The 19,619-nt window shown below is 56.5% G+C and overlaps 3 protein-coding genes across 6 annotated transcripts; all 3 read right to left on the bottom strand.

The window, feature by feature from the left end:
* Positions 1 to 3,240: 3,240 nt before the first annotated feature.
* On the bottom strand, positions 3,241 to 4,712 carry TMEM95 (transmembrane protein 95). Of its 2 annotated transcripts, XM_060291034.1 has the most exons (7): positions 4,529 to 4,700; positions 4,235 to 4,291; positions 3,955 to 4,035; positions 3,835 to 3,855; positions 3,610 to 3,690; positions 3,408 to 3,487; positions 3,241 to 3,267 (listed from the first exon to the last, which is right to left on the bottom strand). In XM_060291034.1, exons 1-7 carry the CDS (start codon positions 4,695 to 4,697, stop codon positions 3,241 to 3,243), a joined length of 516 nt encoding a protein of 171 aa, XP_060147017.1. In that variant the 5' UTR covers positions 4,698 to 4,700. The 2 variants fall into 2 exon arrangements, with proteins under 2 accessions (XP_060147017.1, XP_030718150.2); XM_030862290.2 differs by lacking the exon at positions 3,241 to 3,267 and having other exon boundaries at positions 3,404 to 3,495; positions 4,529 to 4,712.
* A 294-nt stretch (positions 4,713 to 5,006) lies between these two features.
* Positions 5,007 to 7,942, bottom strand: KCTD11 (potassium channel tetramerization domain containing 11). Its single transcript, XM_030862288.3, has one exon. The coding sequence runs from the start codon at positions 6,993 to 6,995 to the stop codon at positions 6,297 to 6,299; it is 699 nt and encodes a 232-aa protein (XP_030718148.1). The 5' UTR covers positions 6,996 to 7,942; the 3' UTR covers positions 5,007 to 6,296.
* A 585-nt stretch (positions 7,943 to 8,527) lies between these two features.
* On the bottom strand, positions 8,528 to 19,542 carry ACAP1 (ArfGAP with coiled-coil, ankyrin repeat and PH domains 1). Of its 3 annotated transcripts, none has more exons than XM_070044560.1 (22): positions 19,410 to 19,542; positions 18,780 to 18,858; positions 15,997 to 16,116; positions 15,770 to 15,823; positions 15,627 to 15,685; positions 15,203 to 15,386; positions 15,011 to 15,055; positions 14,810 to 14,905; positions 14,623 to 14,697; positions 14,422 to 14,531; positions 13,139 to 13,190; positions 12,942 to 13,042; positions 12,488 to 12,611; positions 12,177 to 12,388; positions 11,445 to 11,514; positions 11,233 to 11,327; positions 10,944 to 11,116; positions 10,187 to 10,359; positions 9,664 to 9,773; positions 9,470 to 9,580; positions 9,062 to 9,111; positions 8,528 to 8,737 (listed from the first exon to the last, which is right to left on the bottom strand). In XM_070044560.1, the coding sequence occupies exons 1-22, from the start codon at positions 19,460 to 19,462 to the stop codon at positions 8,637 to 8,639; spliced, it is 2,247 nt and encodes a 748-aa protein (XP_069900661.1). In that variant the 5' UTR covers positions 19,463 to 19,542; the 3' UTR covers positions 8,528 to 8,636. The 3 variants fall into 3 exon arrangements, with proteins under 3 accessions (XP_069900661.1, XP_030718081.1, XP_060147148.1); XM_030862221.3 differs by having other exon boundaries at positions 18,801 to 18,858; XM_060291165.2 differs by lacking the exons at positions 15,627 to 15,685; positions 19,410 to 19,542 and having other exon boundaries at positions 18,801 to 19,385.
* Between the last annotated feature and the right edge of the window lie 77 nt (positions 19,543 to 19,619).

The following is a 19,619-nucleotide window of genomic DNA, read 5'->3' as shown; positions in this document are numbered from 1 at the left end:
ACTGAGTTCCAGAGTGAGTGTCCCAAAAGGCAGAGGGCAGAAGGTGCTAGATTCTTAAGGCCTGGGCTCAGAAAGTGGCACACTGTACCTTCTGCCACATTCAATTGGCCTGCTAGTCACGGAGCCCAGGTTCAAGGGAAGGATACATAGAACCTACCTCTAGGTGGGAGGCATGTCAAAGAATGTGGGGCCATTGTTTAAAACTGCCACACCCACAGAAGCCTCCCGTTTGGTGAGGGGCTCAGAAAAACCATCCCTGCCCTGGCAGGCCACACTGCGGTCGGTTGGCCTTATGCGCACAAAAAAAGCACAAACTCCACCAGCCTCCTGTGCTAAGTGCTCATGAAGGGCTTATATGGGGAAGGCATATCACACGGGTTCAGAGAAGGTGCTGGAGTCGTCAGGGACACTTCCTGGCATCTCCCATGTGCCAGGCTCTGAGGAAACAAAGACACAAAACCTTAAGCAGTGGCTTTAGAGAGGAATGCGTGGTGTAGAGGGAAGATGTGTAAAGAAACACCACCACCTGATGTAACAGGTGCCACATGAGAGATGCCTAGAGCAGACTCATGCCACTCTGACTCAGGAGCTCAGAGAAGGCCTCTCAGAAGAGGTGATATCTGAGCCAAAGGAGATAGTCATTCCAGGTAGAGGCACAAGACTGGACAAAGGCGAGCAGACATGAGGAAACAGTGTTGGGGCAACTAGAAGTGACTCAGTATGGCTGTGAGGTGGGCAGAGCTGAGATAAAGCTCCAGGGACACCTGGGGGTCAGATTCCAAGAAGTATGACCAAGGTAGATCACCTACAGGTAAGAAGTGGGCACATGGCATGAGAGGAGGAGGATGCCCATGACACTGTGGGCACTGCCATTAAGCCTGAGAGATCCCAGGAGGGGGTGGGGTCAGGAGGAAGGCGTGTCTGAGGGAGGTGGACACGTGTGGAGTCTGAGATGCCTGTGGGGCGTTCAAGGGAGATTCCAGTTCTGTGTCTGGACAGTTCTGGCCTGATGACTATATAAGATGGTGGGAGCTGCTGATGGAGAGCCTTGAATGTCAGGGTCAAGGGCCAACTCTATACTCTGCAGGCAAGGAAGAGCTAGGGAAGGTTTTAAGTAAGAGATTATAATGGCTGATAGTTAATGAGGGCCCATTACACGTTGGGCACAGTCCCAAGGATTTTATATGGACTGATTTGGACCTCGCAGTAATTCTGTAAGGTCAGAACCGCTGGGTTGAATTTAAGATATCATCAATTGTAAAATATACCATTATGCCATGACATGTCTTCAATTTAAGATGGGTTCTTCAGAGATGTTCAAATGTAAACAGAAAAAAAAAAAAGCCATGGACTCAAGGAAATATATGATCTGCATTTAAAACATGAGGAAACAGGAACAGAGAAATTAAATGACTTTCCCAAGGTCCAGTAAGAACCAGAGCCAGGATTTGAAGTCAGGCAGCCCAACTCCAGAGCCCAAGTTCTTAAGCATCATTTGATACTGGACAGGATGTTTGAGCGATGTGGAGTTTTAAGAAGACCAGTGTGGCCACTGAGGGTGCAGTGGATTTGAGGGGCGTGGGCAGAGTCAGATGCACATCTGGGAGACTGGGGTCCACGACGAGAGGGTTCTAGAGTGGGCTGGGGGCCATAGAGCAGGAGGAGGAGACAGATGGGATAGAGATCCTTCAGGAATGGACAGAACGGTTGACCCACTGCACACTGGGTGTGAAAACAAGGACAGCTCCAAAATGTTGAGCCTGGAAAGAGGGCACAGCCTAAGAGGGTGTGAGGCAGCTACCGCAAACCAGAGGAGAGCTGTGGTGCCTGGGCAGTCGGGAGCGGGTTTCTCACCCCAGTACGGGCAGCAACGCTGCCTGGCACGTGACCGGCAATCCCTTAGTATTTGTCAAATGAATGAATGTATGAATCATTGTATGATCTCGGGCAAGTTGTACGACCTGGCTGTGTGATCCCGGGGTCTCATTTTTTGGTGTAAAATGAAAGGACTGGACTAGAATGTGCAGATCAAAATAGAAGGTGTTCTCCTGGGAGGGGTAAGCATTCCCCTCTCCATCCCCAGGACCTTAATGGATCCCCCAAACAGTGGTTCTAACCCTGGCTGTAAGTTAGATTAACTGAAGCCCCATACAAGACCACTAAACTCAGAATCTCTGGAGATGAGGCCCAGCAACAGGTAGTTTTTAAAGTTGCTCAGATGACTCCAATGTCCAGCTGGTTGAGAACTGGGAGCCTCTAGGGACCCAGTTTGTAAACCACAGTGCTAGGTGAAGGCCGGCCCAGGTCCTCGGGCTGAGACTTACGGTGGGTGATAGGCCTCTCTTTTCATGTCCCATCTCCCATCCCCCAAACCCAAACTCCTGATAGCCAAAGGACCAAATACCAGGGTCTCTCAACCACACACTGCTGACGGTTCGGACACGCACGATAGCTCTTTGTCGTGGAGGACTTTCCCGGGCATTTTTGGATATTTCGCGGCGTCCCTGGTCTCTGCCTACTAGATGCCAGTAGCACATCCTCAAAACCCCCCATCAAAACAATCAAAAATGTCTCCAGATATACTGCCAAACGTCTCATCGCGTGCAAAATCCACCCACCCCCCCGGCTGAGAACCACTGGGCTACAAGAGACTCCCGCGCTCCCTCTGCCCTCCCCAGTCGCAGACAGAGGCCAGGCAGAGGTCGAGGCCATTTGACAACAGGTTTAGTTGGGCCTCTGTGGGAGCCTTCACAGTATTAAATGGAAGGGTAGCATGCCAGCAGTCTGAGTGATGTGGTCTCACTCTAGGGGGAGGGACTTTTCCAGAACACTCATTCCCGGATTCCCAATCAGTCACAGGAGGGCCAAGAGGAGCTTCTGGGGCAGACAGCCCCCGCTTTCCGGGAACAGGCAGAAGGGGGTGTGGGAGTGGGAGTGTGTATGGAGGGGATTCTTTCCTTCTGTAGATATTTTCCTGGCACGGTAACTGCCTCTGTCTGATTGGTTGAGGACTGGAGGGGAGGAACTTTCCAGCTGTGGGTGCCTGGGTCCCTGGACGCCATCTGACACTGGGATTGTGGGGATGTCTGGGTATCAGGGTCTGGAAGACTGAACCGTTGGGGCTGGAACTAAGGGTCTGGTTGCCCCCCTCCCCCCCCACCCCGCCCCACGAGAGAAGTGGAAGTTGTGGGCACATGCTCCTTAGAACTGGAGGCTAAGATGTGTCCTCGTCTTCACAAGTCACTTTTTGCTTGGAGGTGGCTGTACCTGAGGGAAGACAGAGGGTGGGAGTCCAGGGAAGGGAAGGGGAGGGGGCTGGGAGGGAAAGAGGAAGGATGGGGGGTGGGGAAGGGTACTGATGGGTCGGAGGTAGTGAGGCTGTTTCTGGCCCTTATCCCCCAACTCACTCCACCGCGAAGCTCAGAATACCCAGGAGGAGGGCGGCTCCAGAGACAAAGAGCAGCAGAATCCTGGCTTCCCAAAGATCGTGACTTCCTGCAGGGACCCCAGGAGGCAGTGAATGATCCCGGGGACCACACCCATCGATGCTGGGGTAGCCTAACAGCTCAGAGATCTGGGCGGGGTGAGGCAGGGGTGGGGAGTAAGGACCTGGGAAGCAGCGCTTTCGGGGCCAGCAGTACACCTCGAAACCCTGGCAGGTGGAGCAGTTGTACAGGATGGTGCTGCCCCCTGCAGGAGACAGCAGGACCAGCTCTGGGGCGGGAAGCTTCGCTGAACCCTGCGAGAGTCCCACACTTCCTCCCCAAACTGCAGGCTCTCCTCAGGTCCCCCCGAGGCCCCTGGCCCTTGCTACCCCTTCCCTTTCCTACTCACGGCAGGCGGGAGCGCAGAGAGCTGAAATGAAAGACAAGGAGGATGGGGGTGGATGAGCTCAGCCACACCCTCCTTTGCCTGAGGACCTAGGCACCCCTTGATCCCTCCCCGCATCAGTACCTTCCCTGTTGTATTCTGGGAGCTTGGTCTTTTGAAGCCATTTCCAATATGAAAGGAGTGAGGAGAGAGACCCTTCGATCTCTGGGGAGGCAGAGAGCAGCTTTAGTGCCCGGGGTCTCAGCAGGGCCGGTTCACCTCCACACCTTCACCCAGCGCCTCCCCATCACGCCCTCCTGTCTCCACCCACCCACCACCCTTCACTGCCTCCCCAGCCCCCTCCTCCCAACCCCCTCCTTGGTGCCATCCAATCCCCTGCGTTGTACCTCCCCCTCGGCCTCACCCATGACCCTCAGGACTCTGTGAGTCTTCTCTGTGACTTTTTTCAAGGATGCATCATCTGTGGAGATGGATAAGGACCGGGCGAGATTCCCTCATTGGCCCAGAAGGAGGTTCTGGGGCCTTTCCTGACTTTCCCAGGGTCTGAAGAAGCTCTCCCAGAGGGAGAGGCCAGTGTGTCCAGAGAGGCCAGTGGACTGAGAAGATGGCTGAGAGGCACAGCTGGGAGGCCACATGCAGCCCCCTTAGGGCACAGGGGTGACTGTTGCTGAGCCCATCCCTGGATGTCTGATCTTACCTAAGGCAAAGGCCGAGAAGTTCCAGGAGACTTCACAGTCCTTCCACTGGGCCTCCATCTGGCTGCAAAGCTGAGCCAGGCGGCCCGACAAGTCACGGTCTGGGAAGCGGCAGAAGACACAGGCCTGGGCGGCTGCCAGGAAGATCCCACCTAGTGCCAGCATCCACATGAGGCCCGCTGCAGGTTCTGGAGCGGGGGCTGGCCCCACCCAGGCTGGGAAGGCCTTGGAATGCTCTGTGATCCTGGTTCCAGTCCTTTGCCTGGAGGTTCTAGAGTGTTCCAGAACAGTTGGAGTCTCTAGAACATTCCAGAACAGTGCCACTGCTCCATCCCTGACTGACTGGGGTAAACCTGGGGCCCAAGCAACTGGGGCCAGAAGAAGAAACCTCTAGTGGGACATGGACAGAGAAAGCAGGTCTTCTGCTGTACTCCCAACCTAGCCCTCAGCAGCCTTTACGAGTTTGTGGTTCCAAGAGAAACTTTATTTTTCTTCTTGTAAATCATGACCAGTGATAAATAATAAGTGACTCCCCCAGTGAAGAAGTTGTTTGTGAGTATCCCATCCCTTTCCATATCCTCCCCCACTCTCTCAAACTCTTCTGTTCATCTCCTCTCTGCCCTGGGCAGCCTTGGGCCTTCCCCAGCTATCTCCTAGCAACAGGCTCATTGTTGCCTTAGTAACCGAGAGCTCTATACAGGCCTCCAAGGCCCAGCTAAGCCCAGTGACTTCTCTTACTTCTCACCAGAAGATCCTAGTGACTCAAAGCCCAGCAGGCCCCTCCTGCCTATGTGGTGATGTGAAGCACATGTACACACACACACCTTGGGATTAACCTAATTCTCAGTCTACTCACACCCATACCGCGGACACACCTGGTGCCAAAATAGTTTCTGAGCAACCCCAAACAGGCCTGGACACGCAGAGACCACAGAAAAGCCAGCACACAGACACCACCTCCAGCGACATGGATGGGAGCCAGGATGCCAGGGACCCATGCATCAGTCAGACTCACTGGCTAACAGGCACGTTCACATGAAGGAAGGAAGGCGAGGACGCAAGGAGATGCCCCGCTCCTCCCCATGGCCAGCCCCACCATCAATATGGGATCCTTTAAAACACTTGGATCTCCAGAGGGATGCTCCAGCCCCATAGTTAATGGGGATTCTCCTAGCTCCCTTGTGCCAAGCTAGGATGGGGTGTAGCCCTTCTGTCTCCCTCAGTGGTGGCTTGGAACACAGCAAAGAATCTCCCTTCCCGTGTTTCAGAGTGTTCTGACCTATCTTTGGTCAGGCCAGGCCAGGCCACCAGCTCCAGGAGGAATCACAGTCCAGAAGACCACATTAGAGCAATCTAAAGTCTCTCATTTCCCCCAGACCTCACTGTCCCTCCACGGTTCTGCTAAGCCTAGCCTGGGCAGAGAAGCATCCCCACTTTTCCAGACCCTGGATACTAAGCTCCAAGCAAGGAAACACCGAAGGTCCCCAGGCTCAGGCGAGGACCAGCCAGGGAAGCTTCTCCACCCCTCCCAGGATTAGCACCAGTCCAGACCCTCTGGTCTCATGAGCCCTTGGGCTCTCTCTGGTTTGGGGATTCCTGCCCACATCTGGGCTCCAGTCAGGTGCAACGGGGCCCCTGACTCTCACAGCTCCAGGAGCAGAGCTAGGAAGAGGCTCAGGAGAGACTTCACCCTCTTTACTGACCCATTCTTTCTAACCCCCCCCTCGCCCACACAGTCAAACTGAAGGCAGCATTCCTAGTTCTCAGTTCCTAGTGCCGGACAAAGCGCAGAGATCGGGAGTTGAGCAGGTCTTCGGGGTCAGGGAAGACGGAGTCGAGACGGAAGCCATGCTCCAGGGCCACCCGCAGCACCTCCTCCAGGAAGCCCGGAGTGCCCACCACCTCCCGTCGCTCTCCTGGCCCCCCAGTCCACAGCGGCTGCAGCCCCAGTCTCCTGTACTCCACTTCGGGGAGCTCTGCAGGGCAGGGGGCCCATTCCAGATGAAAGTGTGGGCCTCCCTCCGCCCTGTCCTCATTGGCCACACCAAATCGGGCACGCATGGCACCCAGACACTCAGGGTCGGTGCAGAAGAGGTTGGCCCGGAAGGTGTCCACCTGGACAGAGCTCAGCTCATAGTGGTGTGGGCCCCGACGAGCAGAGAAGTGCACCAGGCGGGGGCTGCTATCTACATCTGCGTGGAGCAGGGCGGCTGTGGGTGCCGGGGTCCCCTGAGAGGCCTCCAGTTCCCGCAGGGCATCCAGGAGGGGCCGGATCTGGTAAAAGTCAGCCTCTGCCCTGAGAAGCGCTGTCTCTCCATATCCACAGGGCAGGTCCAGGCGGCCCAGCCGTAGGAAATTGAGGATGTGCCGGAAGGCCTTGCCATCTCGGTCGATAAAGTAGTGGCCGCCTCCCTGGGGATTGAGGTTGGGGGTCATGGGAGTACCAGCCCTAAACATGGCCCCCAGCATGGAGTCTGGGAATCGAGTCAGGGTCTCCAAAGTAGTGGAATATAGCGTGCCCCCGACATTCAGGGTCACGGGGCCCCCAAAGGAGGGGGGCGAGGAGGGCACAGGAGGAGGAGAAATTTTGAGGAGTATCGAAGACACCGAAAGAGAAGAAAAGGCAGAACTTCCTGGATGTGTGCAGAATTGGGTCGTAAGGTTCAGACTGTCTCTGGGTCGGAGGCTCAGGTTGGAGTACAAGGCAGCAAGATTGGGGGCTCACCCCAGCTACCTGGGTGGTGGAGGATGGTTTCCGGGCACAGAAACGCCGGAAAGGTTGAGACAACGGATGAAACGAGCAGAGGGAAGTCAGAGAGGGACGGGAGATTTAGGTCCACACGCATCCAATTCTGGGTGGTCGGCGATTCCTTTCTGTGGTCTTCTGACAGTGGGTTTCCGCAATCCAACCAGCAGGTGACGGTGGCGAGCACAAGGCCGACTCTGAAGGGACCAGCTTCTCGGGCAGACCGCTGTCACCGTGGGCGAGTCCACGCAGGGCTCCGGGGGCCAGTCAGAGGCCTGGCCTGGCCTGGCTCCGGCGCTGGTCCCAGGAGAAGGAGGCGAGGCTGACCGGAGCCGATGGCGGAGGTGCCTCTGTATCGGCTGGGGAGCGAAGATACACGCTCAATCCGAGCTGGGAGGGTCCTAGGACTCCTATGGAAGCAGCCGGGAGTCTCGGGACCGGGCGCCGCCGCCTTCTCCGGGTTTCGCCGCAGCCGCTTAAGTACTCTCCGCCCCAAGGAGGTGGCCTAAGGGCAGCGGCCGGGGGCCCTTTAAGAGGCAGCCCCGCCCCCTGGGCGCCCCGCCCCCGCCCGGAGCGCGCGGCTCCGGTGGTGGTGGAAGCGGAGTGGCGAACTGGAGAGACGGGGCTGACGGGCTGGACTGGCGGACGCTAGCGCGGGTGGGGTCCGGGGGGTGACTCAGGCGCGTCGTTAAGGATGTGGCCGTGACGGCCCCGCCGGCCCCTAGGTGTGCCCGACCTCACGTCTGCAACTCGGCGGGGGCCGGCGTCTCCTATCCGGCAGCTAAAAAAACTGAGGCCCAGCCGTCGGGGGTTTTGGATTAGTTCCTTTTTAGTCGCTCCCGCAGGGAATTCCCGAGGGGGCGGGTGCTGAGTTGCCGCATTCCAGGGATGCTTCCGGGCTGGGGTGGCCCGAGCCAGCCTCTCCATCCCGGTCCTATGCCAGCACCCCCCATCCCCCCCAGAGAAGGCTGGACCCAGCCCACGCAAGCGGCCTCTGCCGGGCCTGACGGGTCTGACCACGTCTCCTGAGCCCGCCAGCCCCGCCTCAGAGCCGCCCGGCACTCGGGCCGAGGCCGAAGCTCCCAGTTCACTCCCCGGGAGTCGCCCCTCGAGTGACTCCAGTTCGCAAACTCCCAATCGCTCCTGCACCCCAGAAGCCTCAGTGTCCTACACCTCACCCGCCCGACGGGGATGCTCAATAAATGAACTTTGAAGAGCAAAGCACAAAGGCTTTAATAGAAAGGGGAGGGCGGTGGGAAGGTCAGGGATGGGCGGTGGGAAGGGCAGGGATGGGCGGTGGGAAGGGCAGGGATGGGCGGTGGGAAGGGCAGGGATGGGAGGTGCGGGCCCTCGAAGGCCTGGGATCAAAGCGTGTGTAGGTCATGGCTACGCCGGCTCAGCTTCTCCGGGTTGTCGGACGCCATGAGGGAGAAGTCGCGGAAGATATCGAGATACGTCTCGTCTCCTGAGGGGAGGGAGGAAGGGCTGGGATGCCGGGTGGCTGGGCCCTAGCACGGAAGAGTACAATAGGGACAGCCCGGCCTGGTAAGAGCACGCGCTTCCAGCGTGGGTGGAAGGGACATCTGCACCGTCAGGGCGGCGCCCTCGCCTATTCTTTGCTCTGTTTCAAGGACCCGGTGCGTAGGATGGGCCCAATACATATTTGTTGAATAAATGATGTAATTAATCAATGAAGCTGGGCACAGGGGGTTGGGGACGGGTCACCAGCGGCCAGAAGCCCAGAGTTACAATGTTGTGTGGGGAAAGAGGGGGGTGGGGGGTACTTTACCAGCCTGGCCCTGGGCCGCATCGACCTCCCTCATCTTTGCCAATCGCAGCCTGAAGGGGAGGGAATTAAGGAATGAATGACATTCTCCTCACTCCCCCCGCCCCAACTCCCATCCTTTGAGCTGGGCTGTTTCATTCACCTGTTTCCCCAGGGCCTAGTGCTTTAAAGACGCCAGACAACAATGTTAATGAATGATGCCTCTCTCAGAATAAACTCACCTTCCTCGGACCCTGCCCTCCCCCCTTCCTACTCCAAGCCTCAGTCAACACTTGGAGCATCCTTTCAACGTCTGGTCCTGGAGCTGGCCCCTCCCCTCCCCAGGCCCCGCCTAGCACGCAGGGGTCTCGGTGTTAGCCCCGCCCAAGTGGATAGTGCAAGCGCTAGCCCCGCCTCTTCAGGCATCCTCACAGAGTGACGATGTCAGCGTTGGCTGTTTCCACGGCGATGGTCAGGGGGTCTCTGCCTTCAGAGTCTCGGGCTCCCAGATCGGCCCCCCGTTTCAGGAATAGGCAGGCCAGCCTGGACAGGACAGCCAAGTTCAGCCGGCCCCTCACCCTGTCTGGAGCCTTCCTCCTCAAGGTCATTATCCCTGCCGCCCCTACCCCGTGTGGCCAAGAATGGTTGCGTGGTGGAGCGGGCCTCGGCCGTGGCTGTCCACTTGGTTCACGTTTGCCCCGTTCTGGAGGAGGAACTCACAGGCCAGAAGAGAATTCTGCGTGGAGAAGTAGAGAATGGGGATAAAGGGTGGCATCTTTTGAGGCAAATTTAAAGATATTTTAGAGTGGGGTCAGTTCCGAGGGTGGGTATGGGATGGCAGGCTCTGCTCCGGCTCTTTACATGTATTCATACATTAAATCCATAGTACAACCTAATGAGGTTTGTTATCCCTATTTTACAGATGAGGAAACTGAGGTACACGAAGGTTCATAATTGTAAGTGGTGAGGGTCTGGGTTCAAACCCAAGTTTGTCTGCCTCCAAATCTCACACTCTTAGCAACCAGGCTCTATTGGTTATCACTCCCTATGAGGTGGGAGAGGCTAAGAGCTGGGACCAAAGTCCGGAGTAGGGGAGGAGAGGAGGAGCCTAAGGGTGGGGTGGGGTGGGGAAGTCGGCAAGACTCTCACAGCAGCTGTGGCCTGGATCAGCGGTGTGGCATTCTCCTGACCCCCGTGGACCCAGTTGACATCGGCTCCATGGGCGAGGGCATCAGCCATGGTGGGAAGGGATGGAGGATGCCCAGCAGCTCGAAAGAGCAGGGCCCCAGGGTGCAGGCTGCCCAGGTCCTCAGAGGGTGGCTCTGTTAGGGGGAACCAGCTGTGAATCTGGGAAGAAAACCCTCAGCACAGTCCCCCGATGCTGTAATGGGATAGTTCACTTCTCAACTGTGGGGAGGCCTTCAAGACTGGGGATTGTGGTGGGAGGTGATGGTGGGTGTGAGTGGGTGTGGGTAGGTCCCCTAGGGCATATGGGATAGATGGCAGTGTTCACCTCTTCCTGTCCAACCACCCTGACTGGCTGGGATGTCAGGGGTGAGCTGACATGGTGACGGTCAGCCTCAGCTCTCTTGGCTCCCTCGGTTCCAGCCAAACTCACACCCTCCTCCACAGGCCTCTGGAAACCCTAACTCATTCTCCCGACTTTTCTCATGCTGGTGACACCCTCACATAGCCCTCCTGGCTTCCTCCCAGCCCCACGGTCCTTCCCATCTTTCACCGTAATCCCCGAAACTCTTGCCTCGAAAAACCAGTGCCAGTGGGCTGTGGCCCCCCATAACAGGCTCGAGGGGAAGACGTGGGCCCCAGACTCTGTGCCTCCCCACCGGGCTTGGCACCATGCTGAGCACACGGCAGGCGCTCAACAAATGCCCAGCCAACCCTATACCTGGCTTGGGTCTGAAGCTCCCAGGCTGGGGCCTGATGGTGCCCGGCTTTGGGGGCACAGGAGGCTGCCCCCTCGGGGGCCCCCGGCCACCTCTTCGCCCACGAACCTCGGGAAGCTTGGTCAGGAACTTCTTCTCCACGTATTTGGCGTGAATCCAGGCCTCCTTCTCTTGCCTGGTGGGGGAGGGTTGTGGGAGAAGAAGGCGACAGTCTTCCCTCCTCCCATCCCAGGCTCTCCTCCCTCCCTGCCCATAAGGAGGGCAGCCCCAGTCCCTCCACCCCAGCCTCACCGGGAGCAGCTGGGCCCTGGCTTCTTCACGGCCATGGCCTCCACACGGGCCTCATAGATCTGATTCATGACGACATTCCCCAGCTCACACATGAGCTTCAGGCGGCCCAGAGGCAGAGACAGACGGGTAGGGTGCAGGTGAGTGTCTGAGCCCTCAGGGCTCTGCAGCCCTGCCCTCACCGCACCCCACACTCTCACAGCACCCCAAGTCACCTTCACGAGTTCCGGCTCCCATGAGTCAAGGGTCAGGGACCGGACTTTGGAGAAATGAACTCCAAGGCTCCTGGAGGGCAGAGGGGAGGTCAGGCCCTCTGTGGGGGAAGCAGCCGGGGGAGGTGCTGCTGCTCCTGGAAAGACTTGGGGGCAAGGTCCAGCGTGGGGGTCCCGTGCAGAGGCACTGGGCCAGGAGGCAGCAGGGCAGCCAGGGCCGTGCAGCCTTGACCTGTATCTGGCAGGATCCCGCCTGTTCACCATTCCTTCTTCTCTCTTCTTCTCATCCTCTCCAGCCACCTCCCCTCTCTCCACGCACTCTGGCCGGGACAACTCTTTCCACGCCATTCCCCCTCCCCGCTTCCACCAGAATGATGGGACGCATAGACTTGCTAAGGCCTCATGACATTTGACACCTCTCTCTGCTTTTTGTCAGCTCCCCGGCCCTCAGCAGCCCTGACCCCGCACCTCATCCAGTCAAGCCACTCAACCCCCCTGGGTGTCCCCCTACCCAGGCCAGACCAGGACACTGAGGGGCTGGGCCCACCTGGGTCCACCCTGTGCCCCATAGGATTGGCCCAGGCCTGTGCCCAGCGACAGACAGAATCTGAGAGGAAGCCCAGGCAGGGCGGGAAGGGAGGGAGGAGCCCCTGTGCTGGGCTCCAGCTTGCCTCCATCCCACTCCACTGCTGCCAGAAAGAGCAGGGGCCCGCGCTTGGGACCTTGGGGAGTGACCTGTGAATGCCGGAGCACTGAATGCAGAGGGTGACGCCCAGGTTGATGCTGGCCCACTCAGGGGCCGGCTCCCGGCAGTCACAGCACTGGGCGTTGCCGTCCACGCTCTGCACCTGGGCTGCCACATGCCCGACTCCACCAGAATCCCTTCCCCTGCTCATCCCGCCAGAGCCCAGGGTGGCGGCGGAGCCCATGGCCAGGTGTCCTGAGCCCTGGGGGAGACAGGGGAAGAAAGAGTGGCTCTGAGGTCTAGGGGAAGCGATGTCCCATCTCCCTGGGCAGTCTGGCCCTGCACCCCCATGTTAAGGTACCTGGCCTGGACCCCGGGGGCTGTCATCAAGGCGAGCCTGGCTGAAGGCCGTAGCGATGCTGCTCTGCACAGCACTGACCCACAGCTGCAGGAGGCGCTCTGAGTCAGCCTGCAGGAGGCAGGACCTGGGCAGGGGGGCAGCCGGAGGGCAGGGAGGGGTCTGAGGCCTGGGGAGCCGAGTGGCAGGACAGGCAGGCTGACATTCAGCTAGTATTCAGCTGGTACCACTCATATTGAAATACCTCTGCACTAGTTGGTAATATCCTTCCAGATATCCCCCTTCACCCTAGACCCTCCCCTAGCCTGCCCCTCAATTGAGCCACCAAAGGGCTAATGCCTGGGGCTGCATCAGGGAACTCCAAGATCCTGCTCCAGAGGTGCCTTTGTGATTGGCCCTGCCTTTCCAGTTGGTAAAATTGAGATATACGGGTGTCACCTCTGGGCACTGCACTCACTTGCTGGGGGACACCACCTCAAAGCAGAACCGCCTTTCTGAGTCAGGACAGAGCTTCACTGTGCAGAGACGAAGGTCATCCACCACCACAGTCACAGGGTCCTGACAGGGAAAGGAGATCGGGGGGCAGGCGTCCAGGCAGCCACAGCAGGGCTGAGTCCTCCTGGGCCCGGGCACCCAGGACCTGGGCCTACTCACCTTGTGCTTCTTCTGATAAACCAGTTGGTTGCTCTGAATAGTAAACCAGCGTCTGGAAGAGGCAGAAGTAGGGTTAATGACATGGGCGGCATTGGAATGCGGCTCGGGACACAGACAGGAGAGAGGCTGTGCTCTTAGTCCCATAAGGATCTTGCTGAGAGGAGAGAGACCGGGCTGCCCATCCCATGAGATGTTCCAGAGGAGGGTGACAGAGGTGCAGCCAGGGACATCTAAGGGGTGCTATTCACATCCCGAGTACCCCAGATTTGATAACATTTATGAAGACAACTTTCCAGCAGATGGCAGTAAAATGCATTGTCTAATAAATCTATTGCTACAATGTTTTGGCAAGTAGAAGTATCTTGGAGAGAATTCCCTGGCAGTCCAGTGGTTAGGACTCTGCACTTTCACTGCCGAGGACCCGGGTTCGATCCCCAGTCAGGGAACCAAGATCCTACAAGCCATGAAGTGTGGGCCCCCCAAATTTTTAATTTAAAATTAAAATTAAAAAAAAAAAGTAGCTTGGAGAAGGGGCTCTCTCTTCTAATTTGCGCAAAGATCCCATATGGGCTGGCAGTGGCCCTGGAAGGGGAAGGGGTCGAGTCAGAGCAGATCACCACCCTGCTCCGCACCCTGCGATGGCTCCCCACTTCCCTCAGAGTAGAGCCAACAAGGCCCTGTCGTGATTCACGTCCTCATTAGCTCCACCTGCATCTCCTACCACTTCCTCTTCCCTCCCTCTGTCCACACCCTGGGCCTCCTCTCTGTTCCTCAAACCTTCCAGGTTCCTCAGGGCCTTGGTGCTTGCTCCTCCTTCTGCCTAGAACATTTTCTCCCAGATATCCTTCCCGTCTTCACTCAGAAGTCATCTTTTCATGAGGCCTTTGCTGACCACCCTATTTATTTATTTTTATCATTATTATTATTTTTTGGCCACAGAGCTTGCGGGATTCTCAGTTCCCTGCCCAGCGACTGAACCTGGGCCACGGCAGCAAACGCCCGGAATCCTAACCACTAGGCCACCAGGGAACTCCCTGCCCACCCTATTTAAAATTGCAACTCCTCCCCAGCTCTCCACATTGCTTGCTTTATTATTTTTCACCTATGGTACTCTTACCTTCTAAGAGATAATTTACTTAATTATTACGTTCTTGTCTGTCTTTGCTGACAGAAATGTAAACTCTCTGAAGGCAGGGGGTTTGTCTGTTTTTCCTGGCTGTAGTTAGCACACTCAAAAAAATTTAACCTGATGGGTTTGGCCGATTGGGGTGTCTGCTCCTCACCTGCTCCAGGTTTTAAATGCATTGCTGGCCCGTTTGAAGAGGTGCCCTTCCATGACCAGGCCACCAGGCCCCTCCTTTAGGCTTGGCTCTGGCTCTTCCCTACCCAGCTCCTGGGGGCACAAAAGGGTCAAAGGGCAACTGAAGTGTGCAGAGACCAAGGCCCCAGGCCCATCTGCTTCCTGCCCGCAGCCCAGCCCTCACCTTCTGTTTCAGCAGCACGTGTCTTTGCTCCATGTCCCTCTTCTCTCGAGCCGAATTCAAGACCAGCCGGTGTAACTGAGCACAGGAGGGGCATCTCAGATGGCCCAGCCTCCCAAAACAAGGCCAGGAGAGTCATCTCAGAGCCCCTACCCTCCCTCTTCCACCTGCCTGCGCCCTGGGTCTCTACCTGGCCACCCAGCTCCTTGCGATACTGGGCCAGCCGGCTCAGCTCCTCGTGGCCCTGCTGGAAATGGGTGGCCTGGGCCTCCACCAGACGCAGCACCTGGGGGACAAGGTGGGTAGGGGGCAGACCCCTCTCTTTTCCTCTCCCTCCTGCTCCCATCAGCAGGCTCCTCCCCTCCCTGCCCTCGCGCCCACGGCAACTCACAAACTCCATGATGTCAAACTTCCTCTTGTCCTCAATCACATTGATCTGAGAACCCAAAAGACCTCAGATCAGCCTTGAAAACACAGACGCATGACCCACCCACCCCCCAACCCCCCACTGCACACCAGTGACTCTCCAGCCTCGAGGTGACTGGGGTCCTGGCACCCCAAGAAGGCAGGTTGGGGCAGGCACCTGCAGGGCATAATCCAGGGCCCGTCCCCGGTACCCGGCTCGAGCAACCTTCAGAGCAGCTCCGGCCTCTTCTGCCTCCTGGGCCCGGCGCCTGGGGACCTCTGCGTTGTGGGTCAGAGCAGCCTCCAGGCTCTCAGCCCCCCGCCAGAAATCCCGGCGAGCCTCTCGGAAGCCCCGGAGACCTCTGGGGGTGTGGGGATAACAGAAAATCACCGATACACCCTCCTGCCCCCAGCAGAGAAGTCCTTGAGATTCGCTCATAGCCTGGCAGCTAGCCTATGGACGGTCAGAACTCCAAGGGGATCCTTGGGATGGGGGCTAACAATAAGGCACCAGAAGCCCCCAATCTCACAACTCCTTCATTCAGGGAGGCCCCTGCGGCAATGGGAAGAGGGCTGGAGGACTGGTTTCCCTCCTAACTCACTCCTTGACCAGAGTTTGGATTTGCTGCTGCAGTGTGTGCTGGGTGGCATCTAGAAGCTCCTGAGGGAAGCAGAAATTGGCAGGTGGCGGTCAGGACCACAGACGCCCTTGCTCCCCTCACCAGCCCTACCTACCCCCACTTACTGCATGGCTGTCCAGCTTGTGGCTCAGGCTCTGAGTGAATTTGTCCAGACACTCCTAGGCAAGAAGAGGCACAGAGAAAGTATCAGGCATGGGCGGTAGGGCCCTCCCATCCCTAGACCCAGCCTGCTCTGGCCTGGCACCCGCAGACCCCAGACCAACCCTCCCCTTCCACAGGATCTCTCCACATCCCAGACCCCACCCCAGCCTGGTTTGGACCCTCCACATACCGCCATCATGGGCTCTGGTGGACCCAGGTGGGCCAGGTCACAAATGCCAACAATGAAGGCCCGGCTGGCGGCAAGGTAGTGGCGCCCACTTTCCAGGAGGCCATTACCCAGCTTGAGGAGCTAGGAAGCAACAGAGCAACGGGGAGTCGTGCCACACGCCACCAATACCCAGTGCTACCCCCGCTCCTGTCCTACTTCCTCTCCCCTTTCCCAGGGCTGTGCCCCTCCCTGCCCCTCCTCATCTACACTCCTCTGTGGCCCAGACCAGTTTCTAACACACACGTGGTGCTTTCTCATCTCTGTTTCTTTGCTCCCACTACTCCATGCCTGGAACAAAATTCCTTCCAGCCTGTCACCGAAGCCAGTGTCAGCTTCACCTCCAAAACGTCTCTCCTGCCCTGCTCCGTCTGCTTGGATCCAGAGTTCCCCAGAAATGCCATCCTCACGCTCTATCTGACACCCAGGATGAATGTTCTATCTGGTTGGTATTAAATTCTACAGTATTTACTGTCTATAGTTGTCCATTCTGTGCTTAGTAAACATTCCCTCATAAATATTAATCCGTCAGCTAGGCCCAAGGGTCAGGGCAAAGATGGTGCTCCTAGGGCCCATTCTGTCTGGCCCTAATTACAAACAAGGAGGCTTGATAAACAAAGGGACAAGTGACTGGCCAGAGGAGGATCTCTGGGAGAGCAAGGTGTCCAGCCTTTTCCTTAACCACCTCACCTTCCTTCCCAAATACCTGAATAAGGAACTTTCATAAGATTGAACTAGTGACACACTGGTACATCCATACAATAGCATGGGGCAGCAAGGCAAAAGGAATGAGCTATTCATCTGTGAACTATTAATGAACTGCTGATCACTACTGATATGCCACAACTTGAATAAACTTCAGAGACATTATTCTGAGAGGAACAAAAAGGCCAGGCCAATCTTGAACGGTCACATACTATATGATTCTACCTAGATAACAATCTAGAAACGACAGAAGCCTAGAGATAGAAAACAGATGAGTGGTCGTCATGGATGAGGAAGGGGCTGGGGAGGGGGGTTATCATTACAAAGAATGGCACAAAAGAGTTCCTTTGTGGTGATACGAGTTTTTTTTTTTTTTTTTTTTTTTTTGCAGTACACGGGCCTCTCACTGCCGTGGCCTCTCCCATTGCAGAGCACAGGCTCCGGATGCGCAGGCTCAGCAGCCATGGCTCACGGGCCCAGCCACTCCGCGGCATGTGGGATCTTCCCGGACCAGGGCACGAACCCGTGTCCCCTGCATCGGCAGATCTATACGTGTGATAAAGTGCCACTGAATTATACACAAAGATTTTTTTTTAAGAGTATATGCAAAACAGGTAAAACCCAAGTAAAGTCTTTAGACAGTTCGTTGTATCATGCCAACAGCAATTTCCTGGTATGGGGAGTATACTACAGTTATGGAAGATGCTGTCATTGGGGGAAGTTGGGAGATAGGTACGTGGGATCTCTCTGTACTATTTTTGCAACTTCTTGTGACTCTGCAATTAACTAAAAATACAAAGTTTAACTTAAAAATATATGTATATATTCATAGGTAAACTGAATCACTTTGTTGTACAGCAGAAACTAACACAACACTGTAAATCAACTACACGTCAATTAAAAAATGTATATATTATTTGGTCACCTGCTAACTTTCAGGACATGGTATAGGCACTGGGGATTGAGCAAAAACAAAATGGAAAAGTTCCTCATGACACTTCCATTCCAGTGGGGAAGAGTAGACAAGAAAAAAAATTGGCAAGCCTGACAGACACAGGCTAAGGTGACCCCTGATGATCCCACCCTTGCATAATCCTCACCCCCTGAGTGTGGGTGAGTGAGACCTGTGATTTGCTTCTAATCAGTAGAATACGATATGGCAAGGGCGATGGGATGACACCCCCAAATGACAAAGGGGACAGATTCACTGCTGTGGTCACATTCTGACGTAAACTGATGCCATCTTGCCAGCACTTGCAAGGGAGACTGCTGCTGGCACTGAAGAAGCAGGCTGCTATGAAGTAAACCGCCTACGGACAGGGCCCGGTGGCAGGGAACTGTGGGTGGCCTCTAGGAGATGAGCGCCTCCATCCGGCAACAGCAAGGACCTGAATTCTGCCAACAATCACATGAGCTCAGAAGAAAACCCTCAGCTACGGATGAGGCTACAGCCTCTGTCAACACCTCGGCTGCGGCCTGTGAGACCCTGAGCGGAGCACAGTCAAGCTGTGCTCAACTCCTGACCCACAAAACCTATGATAACACCTGTGCGTTGTTTTAAGTCACCGAGTTTGTAATAACTTGTTACACAATAATAGAAAACTAATACCGCGAGTAAACATAAAAGGTGTCAGATTGAGATAAAGGCTGTAAAGAAAAAAAAAGCCAAATAAGGGAGGTGGGAGTGTGCCGTTTTTATAAAGAATATCTAGGAAGGCCTTACTGTGTGTGTTCAGGTGTTTTACTGGTTTGTTTTCCGTGGCTAGTCTGTGAGCCCCCTGAGGGCAGAAACAGCCTGCTTCTCCCTGAGGCGCCCACGGCTCGCAGAATGCAGGTCTCAAGAACCGACCAAGTAAGCCCACAGGTGCTCTTGTTTTCCAAGATTCTGAGCCCCTTCAGGGCACAGAACCACTTTTTGGCTCCTCTGTAGCCCCAAACATCTACCCCACCTGGTTAGCATTCAGTAATCCCCGGAACTCATTCTTGGTCTCTAGTTTTCTCCCTGGCCTCACCCCTCTCATCTTAATCCCACCCCGGGTCACCTCTCTCCACGTCAGGATCACCTTTTCCAGCCGGGTCTCCAATTCCGACACTTCGGCTTCCACCAGCTCGATAGAGGCTCTGGGAAAGGAGGGATGGGGTCACAGGAACAGAGCTTGGGTCCATCTGGTCTGTCCACCTCGGCAGGGCCGGGGGTCGGGGTTAGGGGGTGAAGGGTACAGACGGAAAAGGCTGATGGGTTAAGAACTGCCCACCCACCCTCTCTGGCTCGCTCACTCTGCACACTGTGGGAGCTACTACAGCCCAGGCCAGAGCAGGAAGGGTAGAAAGAGGGTGGATGTGGCGAGGGCAGGAAGTTGCTAACCGCCCAGTGCAGGTGCTGGGGGAGGGGCAGGGGTCCAGAGAGAGGGAGGAGGGAATGCCAGCTCTGGGAGTGAGAGAGGCTGGAGGGGCCCCCTTCACACATGCAGTGGGTGGCGAGCATCAGAGCACGAGATTCGATAGCAGAGGTACTGCTTTGGCCCATAAGCTGGATCTTGTCCCTTTGAGACTTACTCCCTGGAAAGACATCCTCCGACTTGGGGAAGGTGTGCGTGTGTATTAGGGGGTATTGGACCTCCCTGCCTCTGCCTGCCCCCCTCCCCCACCCCTGGAGACCTGTGCACACTTACCGGAAGCGGGGTGAGTCCTTAAGGCACTCCTCAAAATCTAGCTTGACCGTCATCTCAGCTTGATTGCTCCGGGGCCAGTGGGCCCTGGGGCCTGGAGGGTGGGGATGCAGGTGTCGGTACTCCCTGCCCCGGGGGGAGGTGGAGTGCTGATGAGGAAGAAGGAGAGGATCCTCTCCTGGGTAGAGCCTGGGGGGCGCGATTCTTTCCCTA

This window comes from Globicephala melas, chromosome 20 (genome assembly GCF_963455315.2).
Source record: "Globicephala melas chromosome 20, mGloMel1.2, whole genome shotgun sequence".
Lineage (NCBI taxonomy): Eukaryota > Metazoa > Chordata > Mammalia > Artiodactyla > Delphinidae > Globicephala > Globicephala melas.
The sequence above is the reverse complement of the archived record's forward strand: the minus strand, read 5'-3'. Positions and strand labels throughout refer to the sequence as shown.